Source organism: Schistocerca gregaria, chromosome 5, assembly GCF_023897955.1.
Source record: "Schistocerca gregaria isolate iqSchGreg1 chromosome 5, iqSchGreg1.2, whole genome shotgun sequence".
In the NCBI taxonomy this organism is placed as follows: Eukaryota; Metazoa; Arthropoda; class Insecta; order Orthoptera; family Acrididae; genus Schistocerca; species Schistocerca gregaria.
Window position 1 is genome coordinate 148,359,337 of NC_064924.1, and position 23,468 is coordinate 148,382,804.

A 23,468-nucleotide genomic window follows, 5' to 3' on the forward strand; every position below is an offset into this window, starting at 1 on the left:
GCTCGGCGGCCAACCTCCTCAGCATGGGGCCTCCCGGCCATCAATACCACACGATCATTTCATTTCATTTCAAGTGCTAACACACAGGAATGTTTGGGAAAAACTAATAAGCTCAGAATGCAGTGTCAAAGATTTGGAACGGAATTTTTTAATTAAAAACGCTATTTTGACCACTGCAATTGCTTAGAACTCTGAAAAATACAACACTGCCCAGTGCCTGGAGAAAACTGTCGCCTAAACTAGTTGAAGACGCCTAGACGGAAAGTAATGGAAATGACGATGAGTCGACAACCTTTCGAGTGGTAAATTTGGCATCAACTAGTGAAGTGCGTGCGTTTTCTGCAGTAGCAGTTGATGAATAGATCAACATTAACAGTAATTTAGCTGTCGAAGAAGAGCCAACTGACGATGTTATGTTAGAAAGTGCTTTCTACCCAAAGGAGGCACAAGAAACTTAGAGTGACGAAGAAGAAACTCTTACAACTCACGTCTCTTATGCTGTGGCTCCAGACGCCTTGAAATCTTTTGTAAAATTCGCTTTACAAAACATTTCTGTAAAAATTGAGCTTAGCCCAAGAAACAAGTTAGTACAGTACTTCCGCAATGTTTCACAGGACTCAGAAGAAAATTTCAGAAAAAGCGTCAGTGGTAGATACATGTCCAACATATTGCATGTCCTCGACAACGAAAGATACCTGTTCTATTCCTAAAGATACTGCACCAATTTCTGTTACCTATCTTGTTCTCCTACTAGCTGGGTTATCAAAGTTCTACTGCATATGCCAAAACTGTACGCTAAGATTTTTCACTAGCTTTCCATTATGTTACAGTGATATCTGTGATATTTACCTGTCTACAAATTGTGGTCGAAGTCAACCAGATATTGAAAGGATGTTAATGGTGAAGGCTATATGTAACAGTAATCTCTAAGGATATAACGTTTTTCTTAGACAATACAAATTTTATGCATGCTTTTCTGAGATTCAACAAAACATTCAAATTTGAAAGTGCAGTTCTGCATAAGTACATTTACAAACATTTTCCCGTTCTTGACTACTTCGAAGGAATCTACTTAGCTAGACCAGAATAAATAACTCTTTGTTATGATCTAGAAAATCTCTTTAAAAAACGAAAGCATTAAAAGGACTGATGATCGGGAATTAGACACTGTTGATTATAGACTGAGAATTCATTTCTTCTGGCGGTACCACTGAACGACTCCTTCAATAAACCAAGAAAACATGGCCGTGAGCAGCATTCCAGACAGGAGGTGCATACACAGCGGGTAGTCTTCTGTCTTGTCACGGACAAAACCTGAAAAATAGAAAAATATTTAATATTATGTACCCCACAATCACAACTGAGGAGAAGCATATTCTGTTTATAGATAAAGACATGGGCACGTAATTCAACGATAGGTCATCTAGGAAGTTTACAACACAGAGAGAAAGAGAGAGAGGAAAAATTGGTCTTCAAATGGTTCAAATGGCTCTAAGTACTATGGGACTTAACATCTGAGGTCATCAGTCCCCTAGAACTTAGAACTACTTAAACCTAACTAACCTAAGGACATCACACACATCCATAGGCGAGGCAGGATTCGAACGTGCGACCGTAGCGGTCTCGCGGTTCCAGACTGAAGCGCCTAGAACCGCTCGACCACACCGGCCGGAATTGGTCTTACGTTGGGGTTAATGCACAATTCTGGATGTGAAAGAATCTGTAATGGATAGTTAGGTTTATGACCCTCAAAAATGACCAAGAAAGTGGTGAATGAATTTATGGGCTGCCTTAGATGCACAAAGAGAACGACAATAAATATTGCACAAACTGTCCTAGCAGACAGATGCAGTAAGTGTTGCCAGGAAAATCACTTTGAAGTGTCTATAGGATAAATGAAGATTCGAAAAGGTGGAAAAGAGGTGTGAAACCATAAAAATACCGGCAAAATAGGTTAATTTCAATGGTACTAATGTTTTCTCTCGTTGTAACCACAACAGTATTAAAGCAGATTTAATAAATAATGCTTGTCTTGTATAATTTGTTATATCATGGACATTCCTGTCGTACATCCCTTACATCTAATTATAATATGCGACAACTTGGACAACAATAACCCACTTCGGTTGGATTGAGTCAGCTTCCACTCCCCACGCAAAGATACTGTACTACAAGCTTTATTTAATTAACTGGAGAAGTATATCAGAAAATTGTTTTTGGTAAGAAAACGAGAACATACGATGTCTGTGAATATGAGACCTTTTATTCGGATATTTGCAAAGTAATCTGCCCAGAAGAATGGAAGATTGACTGAAGGAAACTTATAATTTAACGTTTCGTCGACGACGGTGTTGTTATCGGCGCAGTACCAGTTGGAATTAAGGTAAGACGGGGAAGGATTGTATCGTTTCCAAAGAAACCATTTTAGAATTTTACTGAAAGCATGAAAAGCCTAATATTCGATGGCCCGATTGGCATTTGAAGCGTAACGCATCTAAATACTATTCCAGTAACAACTACATCTCTGCGATCGGTACAAACATTAAGGTAAGAAGCACATATTACGGATGATATCTGGTAGAGATTTTACAAGTAGATGATGTGGATATTTAAGAAGCGGTACAACGATTGGTGGTAATAAGACCGCCCCTTCGTTACTAGAATTTATTGCCGCAGTTATTGATTATTTCGTCGAGGCTGAATGAAGCGGAAGCTAAGAAAGATATAGTTAGGTATCATGTATATGTACAACAGAAACACGTTAGATTGTTTACTCAACTAGCTGCAAGGTTCACTTTTGATGAATAACTTGCCCAGAAATTGAAATTCATGGGTGGAATCGATGAGGACGAACTGAACGAAGTGCAGTGACATCAAAGGATGTCTGTGAAGTATACACAGAAAATTCTGAAGTTCAGTGTAATGAATATGGCGTGACTGTGCCTGAATCCGCTTTCTAAATTTTGTTTTCAAACTTCCTTTTTTCTTTTATTTTTACTTTTTTTACCGGGCCTTCATCCGCCCCCTTCAGCACCTGCACCAATAAACGCCTTCGCAGTCATTCAATCTTTGGCGATTGATGCCGTCTTCATGTATCCAAAGCAAGGCTTTTCCTTGAAAGTAAACAAGTTTGAGGAATTAATCTTGAAACGAAAAGAAAAACGTGTGTTTCTTGTCTTGGCTTTCTTACTGTGAAAAACGATTAGACTGTATGAGCCACCTCAAAAGCTGATTATAACTTTCATTGTCACTAATGTTTTCTCCACTACTTCCAAATAGGAGAGCAAACAGTATGTGGGAAATGTACATTGCGGATCGAAATTTTGGTTTTATCCACACTGATGCAATTTGTTTCGTTTCAGTGGATAGAAGTCAGTTTATAAATATCCCTTTGGCAGGGGAAGCCAGGGACCCCCACTGAATCTGTTGCCCCAGCTCTCAATGGTGCTATTCCAAAGTGTCGCGTGGAGAACCTTTCGCTCCTGTGTTCGGAAGTAACGTTAGGAAATATCAGTGATACCTCAATCAATTTCGATAAACACGTAATCCTAGGACCAGTCGTTGTCCGACATATATTTTCATTAATCGCTCAATAGCTACCAGTATAAAAAACGAATATTTGAGCCAAAACTACGATGTTAACATGTAGATTATTGTGATGAAGCCATATTAATACAGAAACGAGTCTCCGCTCTTGGGAGTGGGAACTATAATAGGAGTCGAGCAATAAGATTAATTTCACACAGACTTGTAGACTGTTTTCGTTGGAAAGCACTGCAATCTCTTATCACTTTCAGACAAGATTTATTTCTGGAGTAAGGAAAATTTTTTATAAGTAGTTATGCTCTTAGGTGATTTTTTGATGATTTGCATGCTAGATTTATGTAAAAATATGTTCCCGTTTCCAATACATACTTTGTACACTTGGCTTCATTTTATTGTCCAACATAACTAATTACGAGATATTCCGTACTGCAATAAACAATTAAATGATCATTCAATAATTACCATGCAGAGTAACAATAAAAATAATCAATTGTACAGTGGAATATAGCGAAGCAACCACATCAATGTATTTTGGTGGTCCTAAACTGCTGCACACTGCTACAGACACTTGCTGGTATTTTCATAGTGATGCCCAACAGTTGGCAACAGCTTCGCATAATGAAAAGGTGGAATATTTTTCCACTGGGAAAAAATACCTTTGTTCTAGCTAAGATACAGTAAAAGTTGATGTCAAAATTTGTTGCCAAAGGGTTTGAAAGGTGTTAATTATCTACTTTGTCAGTTATGATGTATTATTTCCTCATCACTACTCCCCGCATACTTTGAAATATCGTAAGTGAATTTAACCTAGCCTACACACACCTAATCATTTAAAAGTCTTTACTCTTAGTTTCCTGTACAACCCTCCAAATGGCAACTTACTATAACAGAATCATGTATTTGATAATGGAAGTTATGGAAAGACATTAGTGGTGTTACATTCGTCTTTCACTCTGTAAAATCGTCAGTGAAATACGTTTATCAATATGTGTGTCTATATATTTATGGTCTCACATAGTACACTTTGCCCTACAAACTAATGTTGAATAGTCATAGTCATAAAAAAATCGATGAACAAAAACTCTTTTATGCGTTTCATCAGTAGTAATTATCAAATAACGGGATATGTTCTTCACTTACACTAATTTTGTGTCTTAACATAACGCACTTGCAAAGTATCCATTTTGCTTCTTCGCAACGTCTGTCATAAATTATTGCAACTGGAATGCTGATTATCCATCTGTACTGGTGCTACGAGTTTTTTTTTTATATACAAACGATATCCAAATCTCCCGTCAATGGAACCATAGCGTTGCATATAACGTGAGATTTACGTCAGGTCAAATGAAAATGGATGTTCTGAATTACCTTTTTTTAATGTAAATGTGTAAAAATCTTTATTACACACCGAAGAAAGAATACTCGTAGAAAGTTGTAAGTTATAATCTTGACGACAAGTAAAAAACAAAGAGGTTAAAGCTAGTTAAAGAAATGTGTCTTAATATTTGCCCCTCCTGTGCGGCCCTTGCATTTTACGTTACTCATATCGCTCTAGTGTGATGACGCTGACACAGTTATGAGCACAGTACATCCTTTGTTGTGTACGCCAAGTTCTTAATGTGGTGTTACTTATCAATTCTGCGTTCCAAGTAGTTGAATACTCTGTCACCTACCAATACATGTGATAAAATACACAGAAATGCAGAATACAGTATCTTAACAAAAAAGCGATTTCATTATTTGTGAAATAAGAGTCCCAAAAGATATCATTATGTTGACTCTTTTACATAGACTTTAGGAACTAGCTCTTGGCTGTATAAGATGTTATTAGGGTTCTTCGGCATTTAGAACCGACATTCGCTATGTTCATTCCCCTGTACCAAAACTCTGACATTCTCTAAGAAAGACCTTACCACTTCATACAGAAAGACAAGAGTGAACTTAAAATTTAGCAATAAACAATCGCAGATCGAGAGTTAATCAGTTGTTGTGACGTGTAAGCAAGTATAAAATAACTATTTATTTGTATACATTTTATGAGCAATAAACTGAAACATGTTGAACGGCTTTTAAACTGTGGCTGGTCTCATATCTCTTATTAATGTCGACTTATGCATGTACACAGTTTCTCTTGCATGCTCTAGCTGTACATAGCTTAGCAGCTTGTTGCAGTGAATGCAACTAACGCGAATTTACTGGCTTAAAGGATCCATGAAAGTTAAAGCGAAAAGAAAAGGTCTAATGCCCCTGCGTGACACTATATGACTGTATGACAAGAACGAATTAAAACAGCCTTCTGTAATGGCATTTCCTCCGCGCAAATGTACCATAGCAATCTTCGGAAATTAAATGACACTTTCCATCAGCTGGCTGTTGATTAGCTTCTGCACACTGCCATCTCATTTATACACTGAATCTGAATGCAGATGCGGGTACTGTACGGTACAATCACCAGTAATGACGTCTGCTGCGTATGAGACGAATCGAGTTCAGGTTCGGGCCGGCCGCTGTGACCGAGCGGATCTAGGCGCTTCAGTCCGGAACCGCGCTGCTGCTACAGGTTCGAATCCTGCCTCGGGCATGCCTGTGTGTGATGTCCTTAGGTTAGTTAGGTTTAAGTACTTGTAAGTTCTAGGGGACTGATGACCTCAGATGGTAGGTCCCACAGTGCTTAGAGCCATTCGAACCATTTTTCAGGTTCGGCTAGAAGAAATGAAACGTTCAAGATTAGCCGATAACATTCAGTTATATCACAGTCATCAAATGATATGGAACAGAGAAGCAGTAACAGCAGAATCGGTCAAGCAGTAGAGCCCATTATCCTCGGGTCTTCACTCGTCATTGATATCAGGTGAGTAACATATGCATCAGCGACACTTCAGTCATTCTAAACCTGCCAAAGTAGACCATTCGTGATGCAGTTATAAACAGGAAACGCAAAGGACCAGGATAACCTCAAGCTCAGGTGGAGAACGTCCGTCGAGATATGCTGAGGGTGATTTAAAAGATCGCGTAAAATTAGCTGCACGAAACTCTGGTGAGTTCCACACTGCTATCAACAGTCCAGTTAGCGCAATGATAGTGCATAATATGTTAAAAATAATGAAGGACAATGGTCGAGGAACCGTCACATGCATTTCTATAGACACTCACTCTGCAGCGGGGTGCGCGCTGATACGAAACTTCCTGGCAGATTAAAACTGTGTGCCGACTCGAACTCGGGACCTTGCCTTTGGTGGACAAGTGCTCTAACAACTTTTGATCTCATTTTGTTAGTGATTGTTCGTTTTACTTGTTCGGGATGAATGTCCTACGACCCTTGTTCAAGCTCATCTTCTTTCCATAAACTCAGTTTCTTATTACAGATGGCGGCTAACCCTCCGACCGAACACTCTGAGCTACCTTGCCGGCTGTCATTTTGCTCGTTATGGCTAGTTGCTCAGTGCGGACGTCGTTGATGCGTTCACTCAGTTTTTGGTACAGAGGGCAGTTCACGCTCTGACCGAACATGCTGAGCTACCATGCCAGCACCAACTGACCTACGCACGCACAACTCAGGACTCGTTCTCGCAGCCTTGCTCCCGCCAGTACGTCGTCGCCTACCTTCCATGGGTAGCTCAGTTGGTAGAACATTTGTCACGAAAAGCAAAAGTCCCGAGTACGAGTCTCGCTCCGGCACACAGTTTTAATCTGTCAGGAAGTTTCTATAGTCATTGCTTTGAATTACGTTGTATCCAGTGGGTAATTAAATGGAATAATGTGGAATTGTTGAAAGCCCGAATAACGTTTCTGGCGTCATGTGTAGTGCCAACACAGAAGTATGGCGGAATTTGTGTTACTGTATGGGCTTTTTTTCATGGTAAGGGCGTGGTTTCCTTATTCTACATAAGATAACACAAAATAGGGATGGGTATGAACACATTTTACGACACTGTGCGCTGCGTACAGTAGACGAACAGCTCGGACACGAGGTTTATGTCTGCATGAAAACGTACGCGGTCATCTTGTGTGAGACAATGGTTTATGGACAAAAACATTCCTGAAATGGATTGGCCTGCGCAGAGACCCGACTTGAGTCCAATGGAACATCTCCGGGGTGAGATAGAACGTCGACTTCACTAAACACCCCAGCGTCCAACATCAGTGCATTCTCTGGTTTCAGCTGTTGAGGAAGAATGTGCTGCCATTTATCCACAGAGATTCAGACATCTCATTGCAAGTGTTCCCCTATCGAAGTTGTAGACATCTTAAAGGTGACGGATGAACCCACCTCATATTAATTTCTACTAAGAATTCTGATGAGCGACACTTATAATTATAGTCATCATTTATTACACAACAATTTCATCCCTCACTATACGTCATTCTGCACTCGCGCTCGTCTATACTTTTGCAGCATTTATTTACTCAGGTTGGTGTCATTGTGAAAATTTCCCCCTTCATATTACTAATGTTGAGATGAAACTCGTATTAGACAGTTATTGAGCTTGTTCGTCATGCTCATTTGAGATGATAAAACCCCATTTCCCGTTGATGTGTTCTATTGATTTTGTCCCTCTTATCACCCTTCCATGTCTTAGATCAGAGGTATTAGTCCCCTATTTAGTATTCAGAAGTCTTCTGTATCATTAAGCTATCTCCAAAGTACTATCTACCTTCTCTCGTGAGGCGAGCTACTGACTCACTCTAACACACACGACTCCCAAGTAACATAATAAACTAGTGTAAGATTATGGGATAGCGATATATCAAAATATCGATATGTGGGTGTCAATATCGCGATACTTTTAATCGATAGTGGGCCAGCTGATAGGTAACATTGATATTTTGCGACGATATAATCGTATAATATTGTTTATTGTCATGAGCTAATCAATAACATAGAAAACTGAAATTAGCTTTCTATTAATACTGAAGTACTCACAACCTAAGAACGACGCCTACTGTTTCATACTTTGAAGTTGCTACAGAAATTTGGAATCTTCTCCCAGAATTATCAGTATATTTGCGAATATCAGCCGGAGGGCAGTTGTTGGAGGGTGCCTCATTGACAATCTGGAGGAAAGTATCTCAGCCTAGTTTCAAGCTGTATTATGCAGCTAGGAATTATTCCTCTGTTTGGAGACCTGAGTTCCCGCAAAAAGACATTTCCAAAGCTGGTGAAGCGATTTATGCACAAAGAAGTAGATTGAAAGCGTAACGCACAAATAAACTTATTATTTTAATTTTTTTACAAATTAACTTACAGCAATGACAGCTTATCCTTTGTATTGTCTGTAATTTGACCTATTTTTTCTGTCTATGTTGTCCTATGGTCTAGTGTAACTTCTGTATTTGTCTGTTTACATGCAAAATAATGTATAATTAAATTTGGGTTTCCGAAATGTTTTAGTAATTCATAAAACTCACTCCTTACAGTTTTAAATAACAGAAGCAATCGTAATTAACCTTAATTTTAATACTAAATTTTTGGCGCTGATATATCAAAGTATTGATGCTTCTCATTCGAAGAACCGTTGATATCGGTACTTAGCAAGGCGATGCTTCATCTTACTGAATTACGATATTTGTCTGTCGATGTATCTTCCCTAATGAAAACAAAACCCTTCTCAAATCGTAAAATCTCACAATGTCAGCACAACGATAACAAATGAATATCCGCCTCAGATAGAATGTGGCTGCCAGTAGATATCGTAGCCTTACAAGTAGCATGGAGAGAGTCTTTGGATTGAAGACCCAAGAAAACGACAAAGAGAATCAGACTCCGTAACAGATCCATCCAATGTGCACTAGTAACTGGAAGTAGATGTTGGAAGGTTAGCGCCTTACCCACAATGGGCCCAACGCCGAACATGAGGACGCCGGCGAACATCATGTTGAGCCCGACGGCGGCCGGCAGCTTGTGGTCGGGGCAGGTGTCTGCCACACACATGTTGGAGTTGACGACAGCGACGCCTCTGGCGAAACCACACAGGGCGCTCCAGACGCACAGCGTCACCAGCTCAGAGCTCATGGCCACCGCTGCAACACACCGATATCACGTCACGACCTTAGAACTGAATACTATGCCGAAATAAGAGATCGCATAATAGAAACTCACAAAAAACTCACAAAAATCTCTCACCAAAGGAAAGATATGTGTACATGATAGGATATTTGTACGCTTCTCTACATATTACAAGACACCGCTAACGTACATGGTGTAACGAGTACAAGTACAATACTGGCCATTAAAATTGCTACACCAAGAAGAAATGAAGATGAGAAACGGGTATTCATTGGACAAATATAATATACCAGAACTGACGTGTGATTACATTTTCACGCAATTTGGGTGCATAGATCCTGAGAAATCAGTACCCAGAACTACCACCTCTGGCCGTAATAACGGCCTTGGTACGCCTGGGCATTGAGTCAAACAGAGCTTGGATGGGATGTACAGGTACAGCTGCCCATGCAGCTTCAACAATATACCACACTTCATCAATAGTAGTGACTGCCTTATTGTGGAGCCAGTGGCTCGGCCACCATTCACCAAGTGTATTTAATTGGTGAGAGATCTGGAGAATGTGCTGGCCAGTGCAGCAGTCGAACATTTGCTGCATCCAGAAAGGCCCGTGCAGGACTTGAAACAGCGGTCGTGCATTATCCTGCTGAAATTTAGGGTTTCGCAGGGATCGAATGAAGGGTAGAGCCACGGGGCGCAACACATCTGAAATGTAACGTCCACTGTTCAAAGTGCCGTCAATGCGAACAGGAGGTGACCGGGACAAGTAACCAATGGCACACCATACCATCACGCCGGGTGATACGCCAGTATGGCGATGACGAATACACGCTTCCAATGTGCGTTCACCGCGATGTCACCAAACACGGATGCGACCATCATGATGTTGTAAACAGAACGTGGATTAATCCGAAAAATGACGTTTTGCCACTCGTGCACCCATGTTCGTCGCTGAGTAAACCATCGCAAGCGCTCCTGTCTGTAATGGATGGTCAAGGGTAACCGCAGCCATCGTGTCCCAGCTGATATTCCATGCTGCTGCAGCGTCGTCGAACTGTTAGTGCAGATAGTTGTCTTCCAAATGTCCCCATCTGTTAACTCAGGGATCGAGACGCGGCTGCACGATCCGTTACAGCTATGCGGATAAGATGCCTGTCATCTCGACTGCTAGTGATACGAGGCCGTTGGGATCCAGAACGGCGTTTCGTATTACTCTCCTGAACCCATAGATTCCATATTTTGCTAACAGTAATTGGATCTCGACCAACGCGAGCGGCAATGTCATGATACGATAAACCGCAATCGCCATAGGCTACAATCCGACCTTTATCGAACTCGGTAACCTGATGGTACGCATTTCTCATCCTTACTCGAGGCATCACAACAACCTTTCACCAGGCAACGCCGGTCAACTGCTGTTTGTGTATGAGAAATCGGTTCGAAACTTTCCTCATGACAGCACGTTGTAGGTGTCGCCACAGGCGGCAACCTTGTGTGAATGCTGTGTTCTGTATCACAGCATCTCCTACCTCTCGGTTAAATATTGCGTCTATAGCACGTCATCTTCGTGGTGTAGCAATTTTAATGGCCAGGAGGGTATATGCACACATCAGATAGTTGGATGATTTTTCTGCGTCACTCTTCCCACAAACACTTCAATAACTTTACAGCCTGATGTTTTGTGCGCAGTAGTAACTGCAACACCAGCTGGACTACGCTGGTAAGTACAAACTACCTGCCTTGCGTCCATGCAGCCAAATTTCCACACCTGACCACATGCACTTGGAGGTACCACCCAACCCAAAAACATACGACTTGTAATATCTATAATTATTTGTCTGCAAATGATGTAACTTTTGATGTAATGTTGTTCAGTTCACCTTTCTCACTAGTCAATAGAAATGTCAGCACTTGATTCACTTACACCCCGTATTTCAAACAGCTGAAACAAGGGGCATATCATTCATACACACGTAATGACCTATGCTTGCAGAAAAACTGGAAATGCACTTTGAAAACCAATTTCCACGTTTGTTTCTCTGTAAGTTATTGGGTTGACAGTATCGGTAACGTAATTGTAAACGTTTTCAAATTGGTTAAATGAATGATGGGACACTGTAACCTGCATTTGAACTAATTGCTAAACAAATTAGTTTGCGTTATAAATACAGAATGGAATATACATATATTATAATTGAGTAACACAGCATACTTCACATTCGAGGAATCATCTCAGTGACATGTCCCCTTATAAGTCGATTGCTGACAGTGGTGTCATATTCAGTCCAATAGAATCTCCATACTTAAAACCGCGGCACTTCTGTTCATGGAGGTAGCGGATCGGCTTCTGTGCGGTTTGGACTTGGAGGTGCTCTGATAATCATTTCTGTCGCAATGATGGAATGCAGATATACTGTAGAATAAGCAATGGAACAGATAGTCTTGGTGCTATTTTTTTTTATTAATCTCATTTTTGTTCGCTTGTGTTCGTTGCATCTGCTCAGGGCGGACGTCGTAAGACATCCATTTATGTTCGATGTTGATCGATTGCCTCAGTTTTTTTATTACAGAGAGCACGTAACCCTCTGACCGAACACGCTGAGTCACCGTGCCGGCTGGTGCTATAGTTGTGCGTTGAAGGTGATTTTGTCTGTTTTGAAAATTTGTTTCCGAATGTCCAGAACTGACTGTCAACTTTTTAAAACTAAAAATCAACTTCGGTAAAAGTATTTCGAGTTGTTATAGCTGTTAACCGTAACTACTACAATGGTTTTAGGGAACACGTTGAAGCAAAGTAACAACCATAAGAATCAGAAATTATGCACATCAGTAGTTGACGTCGTTAACAGAATTTCCCCACACGCAAAAGAAAAATGTGCCACAGTACAGTTACGTTATTATCATTATCACAGTTTCGTGAATGCAGATGATGACCTATTAGTGCCTGTAACTTGTGTTATAGAAGAAGTGACCGCGTGTGTTGTATTAGGAAATGTGCATGTGAAGCGAAGCTAAATAGCATCGCACCAGGCAGAATCCCCTGTATCACTTGAGAATAATACCGGCACAACAACCAGTTCGTCAGATCCCATGAGAAGGAGCTACGCATGGGAAGGCAGTGTGTAATTCTCGTATTGTGATACTGTGCTGTACACAATCCCAGTGTCTCTACGAGACTGTTTTGTAATATTTTCATATGCGCACTGAACCACTGTTTTCTGTTACGACTATTTAAGGTCTGCCAATATAACAACTTCAGGAACTCGTTTTCTTTCTTTCATAGTCATTCAGTCATTTACTTAAAAACGTCACAGAAGATAAAGGAGACTTGAAATTTATTTGTAATATGAGCAAAAAGGCCACTGCTCCATAGCTGTTTGCACGTGGATCAGCTGGCTCTTCGGAACGTCTATCTACACTGAACAGCGATCGAATATTACATTTATTGCTATGACTTATTAAAACCTTATAAATCAGTTGTTCTGAAAATCTGGAAAAAAGTTAGTAAGATGGATAGTTAACAACGGCACTAATTTAAACTTTTTACGTTAAGTAACATCTGGCATACAAAAGACTGCAAAAAACACAGAATTTGTGACTTTCCTTGGAAAAAGGTTCTTAACATCCAGAATGACATTTTCACTCTGCAGCGGAGAGTGCACTGATGTGAAACTTCCTGGCAGATTAAAACTGTGCCGGACCGAGACTCGAACACAGGACCTTTGCCTTTCGCGGGAAAGTGCCCTAACACTTACCCGATAAAGGCAAAGGTGCCGAGTTCGAGTCTCGGTCAGGCACACAGTTTTAATCTGCCAGGAAGTTTCAGGTTCTTAACATGTTAATATGTTTTGATCAGTTGTTCGACCAGAACGTTAACTAAACACCTGATTCTTAAAACACTAACTGAACAATATTTTCATGAAAGGACTACAAATTAATACATAAGCTTCCATTTTAACTACGCTGTTGTTTTATGTGCTAGACTGCGTACTTTTCACTTGTTTTGTTGTCTGAGTAAATGTGGAAAACAATGCAGCATGAAAGTGAAATCTGAATCATTGAAATTGCGAATAACTAAGTGTGAGACAGTGTGGAAACCAAATGGCTCAGTCTTGTCACGAGTCATATACATGAGGGAAAAATAATAATCGTAAAGAAGTAGGTTTATGTTATTTTAGAAATATGAAAGTTACTTCTGTTTTTCAGACACTTACAGCAAAATGGTTCAAATGGCTCTGAGCACTATGGGACTTAGTATCTGAGGTCATCAGTCCCCTACAACTTAGAGCTACTTAAACCTAACTAACCTAAGGACATCACAAACATCCATGCCAGAGGCAGGATTGGAACCTGCGACCGTAGCGGTCGAAACACTGAAGGGAATATACTCGCAGTGTGAGTGGGAAAACGTTGACGAGATAATACGAAATTTGATTTGGGTCGGGTAGCCGAAACGCTTAAGGTGGGAAATCCAGGTTCGAGTCCCATTCGAGCATGAATTTTCATATGTTACCAATAAGCACTACAGCTGCAGTCAACTTAGATTCGCAATTTGTCAATAACATTTGCAAATAATAGATTTCAGCTATAAGTCGTCCTTTGTAAATTTTATTGGCAGATCTAGATTTCAGCTAGAAACTAGCCATCCTTAATGCATTATCATTTTTGATCAATGCTTGTAATGCCTGTTGGTCGGGCTTCATCCACAGGTCAATGATAGTGCATTGAGAATAGCTAGTTTCTAGCTGAAATATACACTCCTGGAAATGGAAAAAAGAACACATTGACACCGGTGTGTCAGACCCACCATACTTGCTCCGGACACTGCGAGACGGCTGTACAAGCAATGATCACACGCACGGCACAGCGGACACACCAGGAACCGCGGTGTTGGCCGTCGAATGGCGCTAGCTGCGCAGCATTTGTGCACCGCCACCGTCAGTGTCAGCCAGTTTGCCGTGGCATACGGACCTCCATCGCAGTCTTTAACACTGGTAGCATGCCGCGACAGCGTGGACGTGAACCGTATGTGCATTTGACCGACTTTGAGCGAGGGCGTATAGTGGGCATGCGGGAGGCCAGGTGGACGTACCGCCGAATTGCTCAACACGTGGGGCGTGAGGTCTCCACAGTACATCGATGTTGTCGCCAGTGGTCGGCGGTAGGTCCACGTGCCCGTCGACCAGGGACCGGACCGCAGCGACGCACGGATGCACTCCAAGACCGTAGGATCCTACGCAGTGCCGTAGGAGACCGCACCGCCACTTCCCAGCAAATTAGGGACACTGTTGCTCCTGGGGTATCGGTGAGGACCATTCGCAACCGTCTCCATGAAGCTGGGCTACGGTCCCACACACCGTTAGGCCGTCTTCCGCTCACGCCCCAACATCGTGCAGCCCGCCTCCAGTGGTGTCACGACAGGCGTGAATGGAGGGACGAATGGAGACGTGTCGTCTTCAGCGATGAGAGTCGCTTCTGCCTTGGTGCCAATGATGATCGTATGCGTGTTTGGCGCCGTGCAGGTGAGCGCCACAATCAGGACTGCATACGACCGAGGCACACAGGGCCAACACCCGGCATCATGGTGTGGGGAGCGATCTCCTACAGTGGCCGTACACCTCTGGTGATCGTCGAGGGGACACTGAATAGTGCACGGTACATTCAAACCGTCATAGAACCAATCGTTCTACCATTCTAGACCGGCTAGGGAACTTGCTGTTCCAACAGGACAATGCACGTCCGCATGTATCCCGTGTCACCCAACGTGCTCTAGAAGGTGTAAGGCAACTACCCTGGCCAGCAAGATCTCCGGATCGGTCCCCCATTGAGCATGTTTGGGACTGGATGAAGCGTCGTCTCACGCGGTCTGCACGTCCAGCACAAACGCTGGTCCAACTGAGGCGCAAGGTGGAAATGGCATGGCAAGCCGTTCCACAGGACTACATCCAGCATCTCTACGATCGTCTCCATGGGAGTATAGCAGCCTGCATTGCTGCGAAAGGTGGATATACACTGCACTAGTGCCAACATTGTGCATGCTCTGTTGCCTGTGTCTACGTGCCTGTGGTTCTGTCAGTGTGATCATGTGATGTATCTGACCCCAGAAATGTGTCAATAAAGTTTCCCCTTCCTGGGACAATCAATTCACGGTGTTCTTATTTCAATTTCCAGGAGTGTAGATCTGCCAATAAAATTTAAAAAGGACGATTGACAGATGAAATCTTTTATTTGCAAGTCAATATGACAGTGGCTGACTGCAACAGCCTTCTGACTGGAAGGTAACCTCATTTCTTAACATTTTATGAGCAGTTGTAGATCGTCACACAGTGTCTGTTCCTATACACACGGATGTATGTCTGAAGGAACATTGTTTCATATGAATAGTCAACATGGACCTTATACTGTTACGTCGTAAGTGACACTGATGAGTTTGATGAGTTTACTCTCTTTTCTCAGATATCTGGAAAAAGGATGAAAATTCACCACGCCAATTCCAGTCGGGACGTGGTGCAAATTTGACAGGAATCGGCCATTGTCAGAGTCAGTAGAGCGACCTATTTTTACTGCTCGAGTGCCTGGGATCCCACCGGTTCGCATTAAGGGACGACATCTAAGCAATTCAGAGATGTTCTGTTAGATATGGTGCAGGTAGGTTCTACCAACACGTGAGTATAACGAAGATGCTTCGTGAACACAAAAGGGAAAAGATGTTTTTCCGCGAAACGCTGTTGAGAAAATTTAGAGAATGGGAATTTGTAGCTGCCTGCAGAACGGTTCGGCTGTTGCCAATCTATACTGTGCGTAAGGACTGCGAAGAGAAATTAGAGGTCGTAAGGAGGCATGAAACAACCTTCCCTTTGCTCAGATTCTGAGTGGAATAGGAAAGGAAGTGACTAGTAGCGGTACAAGGTACCCTCCACCTTGCACCATACAGTGACTTGCAAAATACGTATGTAGCTGTAGATCTTGAACCACTCTAGTTTAGGCAGACAGGCGTCAGCGGTCACTGAGGCGTGGAATTCTACGTTGTTTTAGCCTTAGCATTATGCATCAACTCTAGACAGAATATTTCGATTTTATACGATTTATACAAGGCTATAAGAGACGCCGAAGACTGATGAATAATTAATGACATAGTGAGGAAATTCTTAAACATATTAGTAGTAGAATATACAGAGAAGTGTCGCTGCCGACTTTCCAGGGCACCGTGTTTGCAAAACGGATTAGAAGTGTACAGTGAGTGCGAGTTATTTAGTAAAAGTGATCAGTATTGCGTGTGGAGCTCACTGTTAGCTGTCCACACCCTCGCAAACACTCACAGTTACAAAGCTGCCTACTCTACAGAGGAAACAAAGCTGTTTCACATCTAGCGCAGGTCAAATCATAGGTTTAGATAACGGCTAACATCAGACTAGTGTTCTAATTGTAATAACTATAGCTATACATATTTTTAAATAAATATTACTAGCACTGTCCCTTGAAGAAGAGCAAAGGCTCCAGATCCTAAAGGCCTGAGCGTGAACTGGAGAACAGCACCGATTAGATGCATAGTAGTAATTGAGTGTAGGCGCCGGCCCGAGTGGGCGAGCCTTTCTAGGCGCCACAGTCTGGAACCGCTAGACCGCTACGGTCACAGGTTCGAATCCTGCCTCGGGCATGGATGTGTGTGATGTCCTTAGGTTAGTTAGGTTTAAGTAGTTCTAATTTCTAGGGGACTGATGACCACAGCAGTTAAGTCTTATAGTGCTCAGAGCCATTTGAGCCATTTGAGAGTAATTGAGTGTAGGCATTAACTGTGGGATGATAGTCGATATACACGCCAATTTCACAACCCAGGGTGCTGCGATAGGGACTTAACTATACCTTTTTCTACATTCTATCCATTTTTCTATTACTGTCCCTCTTTTAGATTTCTTCACCTTCCAACGTAGTTCATATATTTTAGATTGTCAATAGAATGCCTAAATCACTAGCCGAACTATTATTCTTTATACTAATAGTCTACCTTCACACTACACTGCACACACGAAAGGCAATTTAACGGATAATTGTATTTGTTTTTATACGTTATTACATCATCTCTTAACAGAACAAATTTGTGTTTAAAACGGAAAAACAAACGACCTGCGTTTCTGTTGTGCACAAGAAACAAGGAATAAAGATGTAGACATACAATCGTGTCCACTCTGCCGTAACAACCCTAAATCAAATCAACTGTTAAACTTTTCATGTTAGGGAAAGTTAGCCAAAACTATCAAATCTTGCAAACCATAATATTTCATTTGATGTAAGAGGCTCCATTGCTCATGTGTTACGAAGCAGACAATCCAACATCGTTCACGTAGTGGTTATACCGGTTGTCAATCTAGTAGCATGTCAGCTTTCCGATGCCTTTCTTCGGGTTTACGTTAAACTGTGATCTTCCAATTTTAATCACTTAAAAACATTATCAAGACATGTGTATTCCCGAAATTTAAGTACGGTACATTAATTATTTTTTGGTTTTGCAATTTTTGGCCGTCATTGTAGTTGTAGTGCTCTGTGACAAGCTCCTTGGTTACTGGAGAGCGTCATCGTTCTACGTATTAGTAACTGTTACTTAATTTGGTAGGGTATATAAGGGGCATGAACAGTGTCAGATGTTAAGTGATCACTGTGAGCGACATGGAGATGTACTCATATTAGATAGAATTATCATCAGCTGTCTGAGTTTCCAGGAGGGGTCATTGTGGTTTCCACTTGAGCTGCTGGTCGAGTCGTGTAACATCCAGATTTTTGGAGCATTCGGATATGACGGTGGCCCATTGTTGGACTGGGCAGGAAATTGAAGACATACATACTCATAGTCAAGGCTCTGGTCGACCATGTCTGACACTCTGAAGATAGAATCGTCATATTGTGTGCCCATTACATCGACAGCCTACCAAGAACAAGTACTGAACTCGCACACCATTGGACGGAGAAGAAAAACCTCTGCAAGGGGTTATTGCCTTCCCACACTTCGGGTACTAACGAAGACGACTACTTTGGTAGTGGTACCGTGACCATGTCATGGCTGGTAGTGACTGAGGTAAATCTAAAGACCCAACCGTATGTCACAGAGTTCCTTGCATCTGTCTGATCGAAGCACAGCTGTCCGCAGTCCTGCCAGGCAGGACACAAGAAATTCCACCGATCACCAAGGAAGAGCCGGTCGCGGTGGCCAAGCTGTTCTAGGCGCTTCAGTCTGGATCTGCGCGACTGCTACGGTCGCAGGTTCGAATCCTGCCTCAGGCATGGATGTGTGTGATGTCCTTAGGTTAGTTAGGTTTAAGTAGTTCTAAGTTCTAGGGGACTGATGAGCACAAATGTTAAGTCCCATAGTGCTCAAAGCCATTTGAACCATTCTGAACCAAGGAAGAAGTGTCAGCACATCTCATATCTCTGAAGTCCAGGAAAGCTACAGGGAGCGATGGAGTAAAAAAACATATACTGAGGAATCTTCCACCCAGGGTCTATCGTTCTTCAGCCAGATACTGTGTTTGGTAGCATATCCCTCCACATGGAAGCATGAGGAAATTTTGGCTATCCAGAAACCCGACAAGGGCTGACGTAAGGCATCAGCTTGCTCCCTTCCCTCTCGACGGTCTTTGAATGGCTGTATGCGAAAAGACTGGAGCAACATATCACTCTAGAGAATATCATACCAGATTAACTGGTCTCACCAGCTGCTGCATCTGATGGATGTGGCGCAGAGGGCGGTGGAAACATGGAAGTACCTGCGAGGACCTTCCACAGGAGGACAGACGATGGGTCATCCACAGAGAGGCAGTTACGTGAAAGGGTGCCACAGGAATCGGTGCTCGGCCCCTTGTACTTCCTTCAGAGGCCTTCATGTCGAGGGTGGCTCGCATAGAGATGGCACTCACCGACAGTATGTTCACCTCCAGTATGAATGTCCAGACGATGAGACACCACCTCCAGCTCTGTTGAGACTTTCTAGGTACCTGGTCAACAAAGTGGCGCCCCAGATTCAATTCCGCCAAGAGGCAGGCAGTTATCTTTGCCCAATAGATGCTGCCGCCCCTGTCAACACCCTGGGAGACTCCATCCCTTGGACAAAGGCCACAAAATGCCCTGCTGTGCCCTCAATTAGGGGCTAATCTGGGTGCCGCGTTTACGAGAAGCGGAGCAGTGGGGCGGCTCCGTGCCTCCTCAGCGTAACCCTCAGTCATCGCTGCCTTCGCCACACAGTACGAAGCTCTACCCATGCCTTGTCAGACCATTGTTGGAGTATGCGGCAGCGTGTGGGGAAAAGCGGCAGACACGCAAATCAGGCTCCTAAGCTGAAGCCTCTTGCAAGGCCATATTCAACTCGTCTGCTGCGTGATGAGACAGGCATCCAACTGCGGTGAGTCAGCTTCCAGCGGACCAGTCGTGCTTTCTACTGAAGAGCAGGTTAATCCTTGCAGTCAGCTCCTCCTTTGAAGTGGACCATGAAGGACAATGCAGGCGGTCAACATAATGGCTAAACTTCAGCAGCCTGAGAACAGATGACCTCCACATCACCTGAGGCCAGTCCTGAGAACAATATTCTCCATAGCAGCTTAAGGACAAGGCATCCCGACATCAACTAAGGCTAACTCAGCTAGTCAGGTTACCGTAAAACCGAATGAAAACGTTCAGCAGGGATAAGATTTTCGTGTTTGACCTGCATGCACGCCGAGCAAGAAATGCTCGAACAAAGTTCTGACAATGGATGGGTAGAGCTTAATGTCGTGTTGCGGAGACGGCGATGGCTTAGGTTTAAGCAGAGAACAGAAGGCCTAGAGGTGCCAGACTGCTCCCTTCTCGTGTACACGGCGCCCAGATGAGCCTCTAATTGAGGGCACTCCGAGGTATTTTGCGAACTTTGTTCGAGGGATAGAGTTTCCCATGACGAAGAAAGGTGGCAGATCAGGCGGCAGCGTCTGTCGGGTGGAGATTACTGCCTGCCCCTTGCCGGCATTCAATCTGGGGCGCCGCTTTCTGAACTATGCACCCGGTGAGTTCCACCTGAGCTGCAGGCGGCGCCTCATCGTCTGGACATTCATGGTGCGGGTGAACATGCTGCGGGTGAGTGCTGTCTCGGCGCGAGCCAATCACGACACGAAGGTCTGTCCATGGAGTTCTAAAAGGGTCCGAGCACCGACCCCTGCAGCACCAGATAAACGACTAACAACGGACAGTCTGCTTCCTTACGTGTTTCGTGTGACAGTATCATGCCGCCACTTTTCAACAGGACAATGTCTATGAACTGTCTGCGCGTGGTATTCAGATTCTCCAGTGACAAGCAAGTTCGTCAGATCTGCCTCTGTAGAGTATCTGTGGGAGCAGCTACGACATGAATAACACTGGCGTGCGAAATGCAATGACAAGACAAACTTTTGCATCATGTGCCACTGCCAACATAGATCGATGAAACCTTGACCATACGCAGAAATAACTGCTATAATATAGTACACAAGGTAACTGAAAGATATATGCAGTATGACAAACAGGAACTACATTTTAATGAAAGCCATTAATTACACTGAAGTCACCATATATGATGGTCGCTTTGTCATTATGAAAGATGGGACTTGGTCCTCAAAAGGTTGTGTGATCATCACAGTCGTAAAGCCATAAGTTAATACCCCCCTGAAAAGACGCACATGGAAAATGGGTATAGTTTCACAATAATGTTGATTTGTGAGTGAACCGTTCTCAAAGATTTGGAGATAAGTATGCCTATGCAATATTTTGCCTCCCCACACAACACAACATCTGGACCACAAAAACAATTATTTTTGACAATGTTCCTAGCTGGATTACGGGCTCCCACCTCTCGCCATGTGAGGGTATGTCCAGCACTTTCGAATACGGTCGTTATGGATGGCCACGTGTTTGAGGAGGTATAATGTTGCACGGGTGTAGTAATTTCCAGATCTTTGAACTGAGTATAGTCACTGGTCGCCGTTATTTTGACACTGTAGTATTTCCGGATGTGCGTCTTGTAAAAAGTGCATTCGGCCCTGACTTCATTTTTGTAGATAACAATACTCGGTCATTCAAATGGCGCAAGTGGAGAAGTTTATGGAACGGTAGCACGCTTGGTATGCGTTGGGGAGACGTACTGAAAAAATAAAAATGTTTCGCGTCCCATAGCCGTCTACGTCATTAGGGACGAACACAAGTTCGGATCGTTTCATTCAAGAATGGGGAAGAAAATTGGCAATGCCCTTTCACAAGAATAATCATCGCGGCATTTGCCCAGTGCGATGTATGATAACGACGGAAACTTAAATATGGAAGGCTGCTAGCGGATTGGAAATGTTGTATTCCCGAATCACAGTCCAGTGTATTAGCCACAGCGCCACGTGCCTCGGTAGGGACATACTGCAGCACATCCACAGGTACCAGCGAGTGTCAGACAGCTGTCAACCGCACTAGTGGAGGAATGCAACGCCGTAGAACTACAACTACTAGCCAGTTTCGTGGTCAGCATGGGAGCACGTCGCAGAACGTGCACTGCGTCCGTGGTGATGACTCAACCCGTTGAGAACGACTTCCCGCCTTTTATAATGTCCAGGGGAACGATCTTCCCGCGCCCGGGTTCGATTCCCGGCGGGGTCAGGGATTTTCTCTGCCTCGTGATGACTGGGTGTTGTGTAATGTCCTTAGGTTAGTTAGGTTTAAGTAGTTCTAAGTTCTAGGGGACTTATGACTATATATGTTAAGACCTGTAGTGCTCAGAGTCATTTGGGAACCATCGTAAATCGCGTGAACTTCAGAATGAACACTCTTAAAACAAAGATGTCATACCCTTTTTTTTTTTTGTAATATGTTACATTACAGCATCACCGGTCTCTGGCGGTCTAACTGTGCTGGCGAGGCAGTAAATTTATTCACTTTGGAGGTGTGGCGGTGCGACTTGTAGTCCCGTACCACCTTCTGACGGTGACAGTACTACATGAGTCAGGCAGAAAAATGTAGCCTAACGTGGGCAGGTATGATTGAAAAGTATTGGACGTAGAATGTGGGCTAGTCCTGCGTCCGTGGTAAGCGTACCAGACCTATCACTAGCCATGGTCGGAATCCGATTCCTGTAGGATGGTTAGGGGAACCGGATGTCGATGCCAGGAGCGTGGGAGTGTGGTTCCAACGTAGCGTAACCCATGGCCAGTGTCCCGCAAGATATCCACTTTCTCACAGAGCCACGCGCGTTGTTGCATATGGTCATACCCGATCGCCAGACTGGATATATGATATGCCGGAAGAAAAGCAGCTGCAAGAGGGAGTTGTGTGAAGTAAATGAAGCTTGGTAGGTGTGTTCCTACATCTGAGAGATAATGTCTGTTCAGATTTCAAAGCGGTCGAATAGAAGCGGCGCTAATAGCGCAGTTATGAGGAAGAAAATTAGGTTTGCTTTAAATACAAGCAGTGATGGTCGTGAGTGTGACCTACCTTTGAGATTAGACGTGGAGAGATGATGTTCGTCAAGAATGTCTTTAAGCTGACAAAGACGCCATTACCAATATCTCATTGCGTTTCAACGAGATCGTGCTGCGTAAAGACTTGGCAGGAATGTAGCCACCGTACGTAATTTCTGGCAGCAGTGTTCAATGGAATGTATGGTCGCAAGAAAACCAAGCTTCACTCGTCCACGTGGCGCTGCGCAAGAGCGGAGACAATTTTGTTAGATTCATGGTACTAGCGCATCGTACTTTACCTGCAGCAGCCATGTGAGCAGTAGTTGACACCTCAGTGTTATAACGAATCGTTACAAATCGGTTACTTCAAGGACAGCTCCGACACAGTCGCCCTCTAGCGTGCACTTCACTGAGCCAAGACTACTTCCATTTGCGACCTCAGTGGTGCCAAGTGAGGGCAGAGTGGAGGTCGGTTGTGTTTTCTA

General features: G+C 43.3%; 1 protein-coding gene across 1 annotated transcript in view; it reads right to left on the reverse strand.

The window, feature by feature from the left end:
• Nucleotides 1–940: 940 nt before the first annotated feature.
• LOC126273048 (monocarboxylate transporter 1-like) overlaps nucleotides 941–23,468 on the reverse strand; it is a 107,732-nt gene continuing 85,204 nt past the window's right edge. Inside the window, exons 7-8 of the mRNA XM_049976445.1 lie at nucleotides 9,376–9,567; nucleotides 941–1,314 (exon numbers count right to left, since the gene is read on the reverse strand). Of these exons, the coding sequence (XP_049832402.1) occupies nucleotides 1,190–1,314; nucleotides 9,376–9,567 (317 nt within the window). The 3' untranslated portion in view covers nucleotides 941–1,189. The remainder of the gene's footprint in view (nucleotides 1,315–9,375; nucleotides 9,568–23,468) is intronic.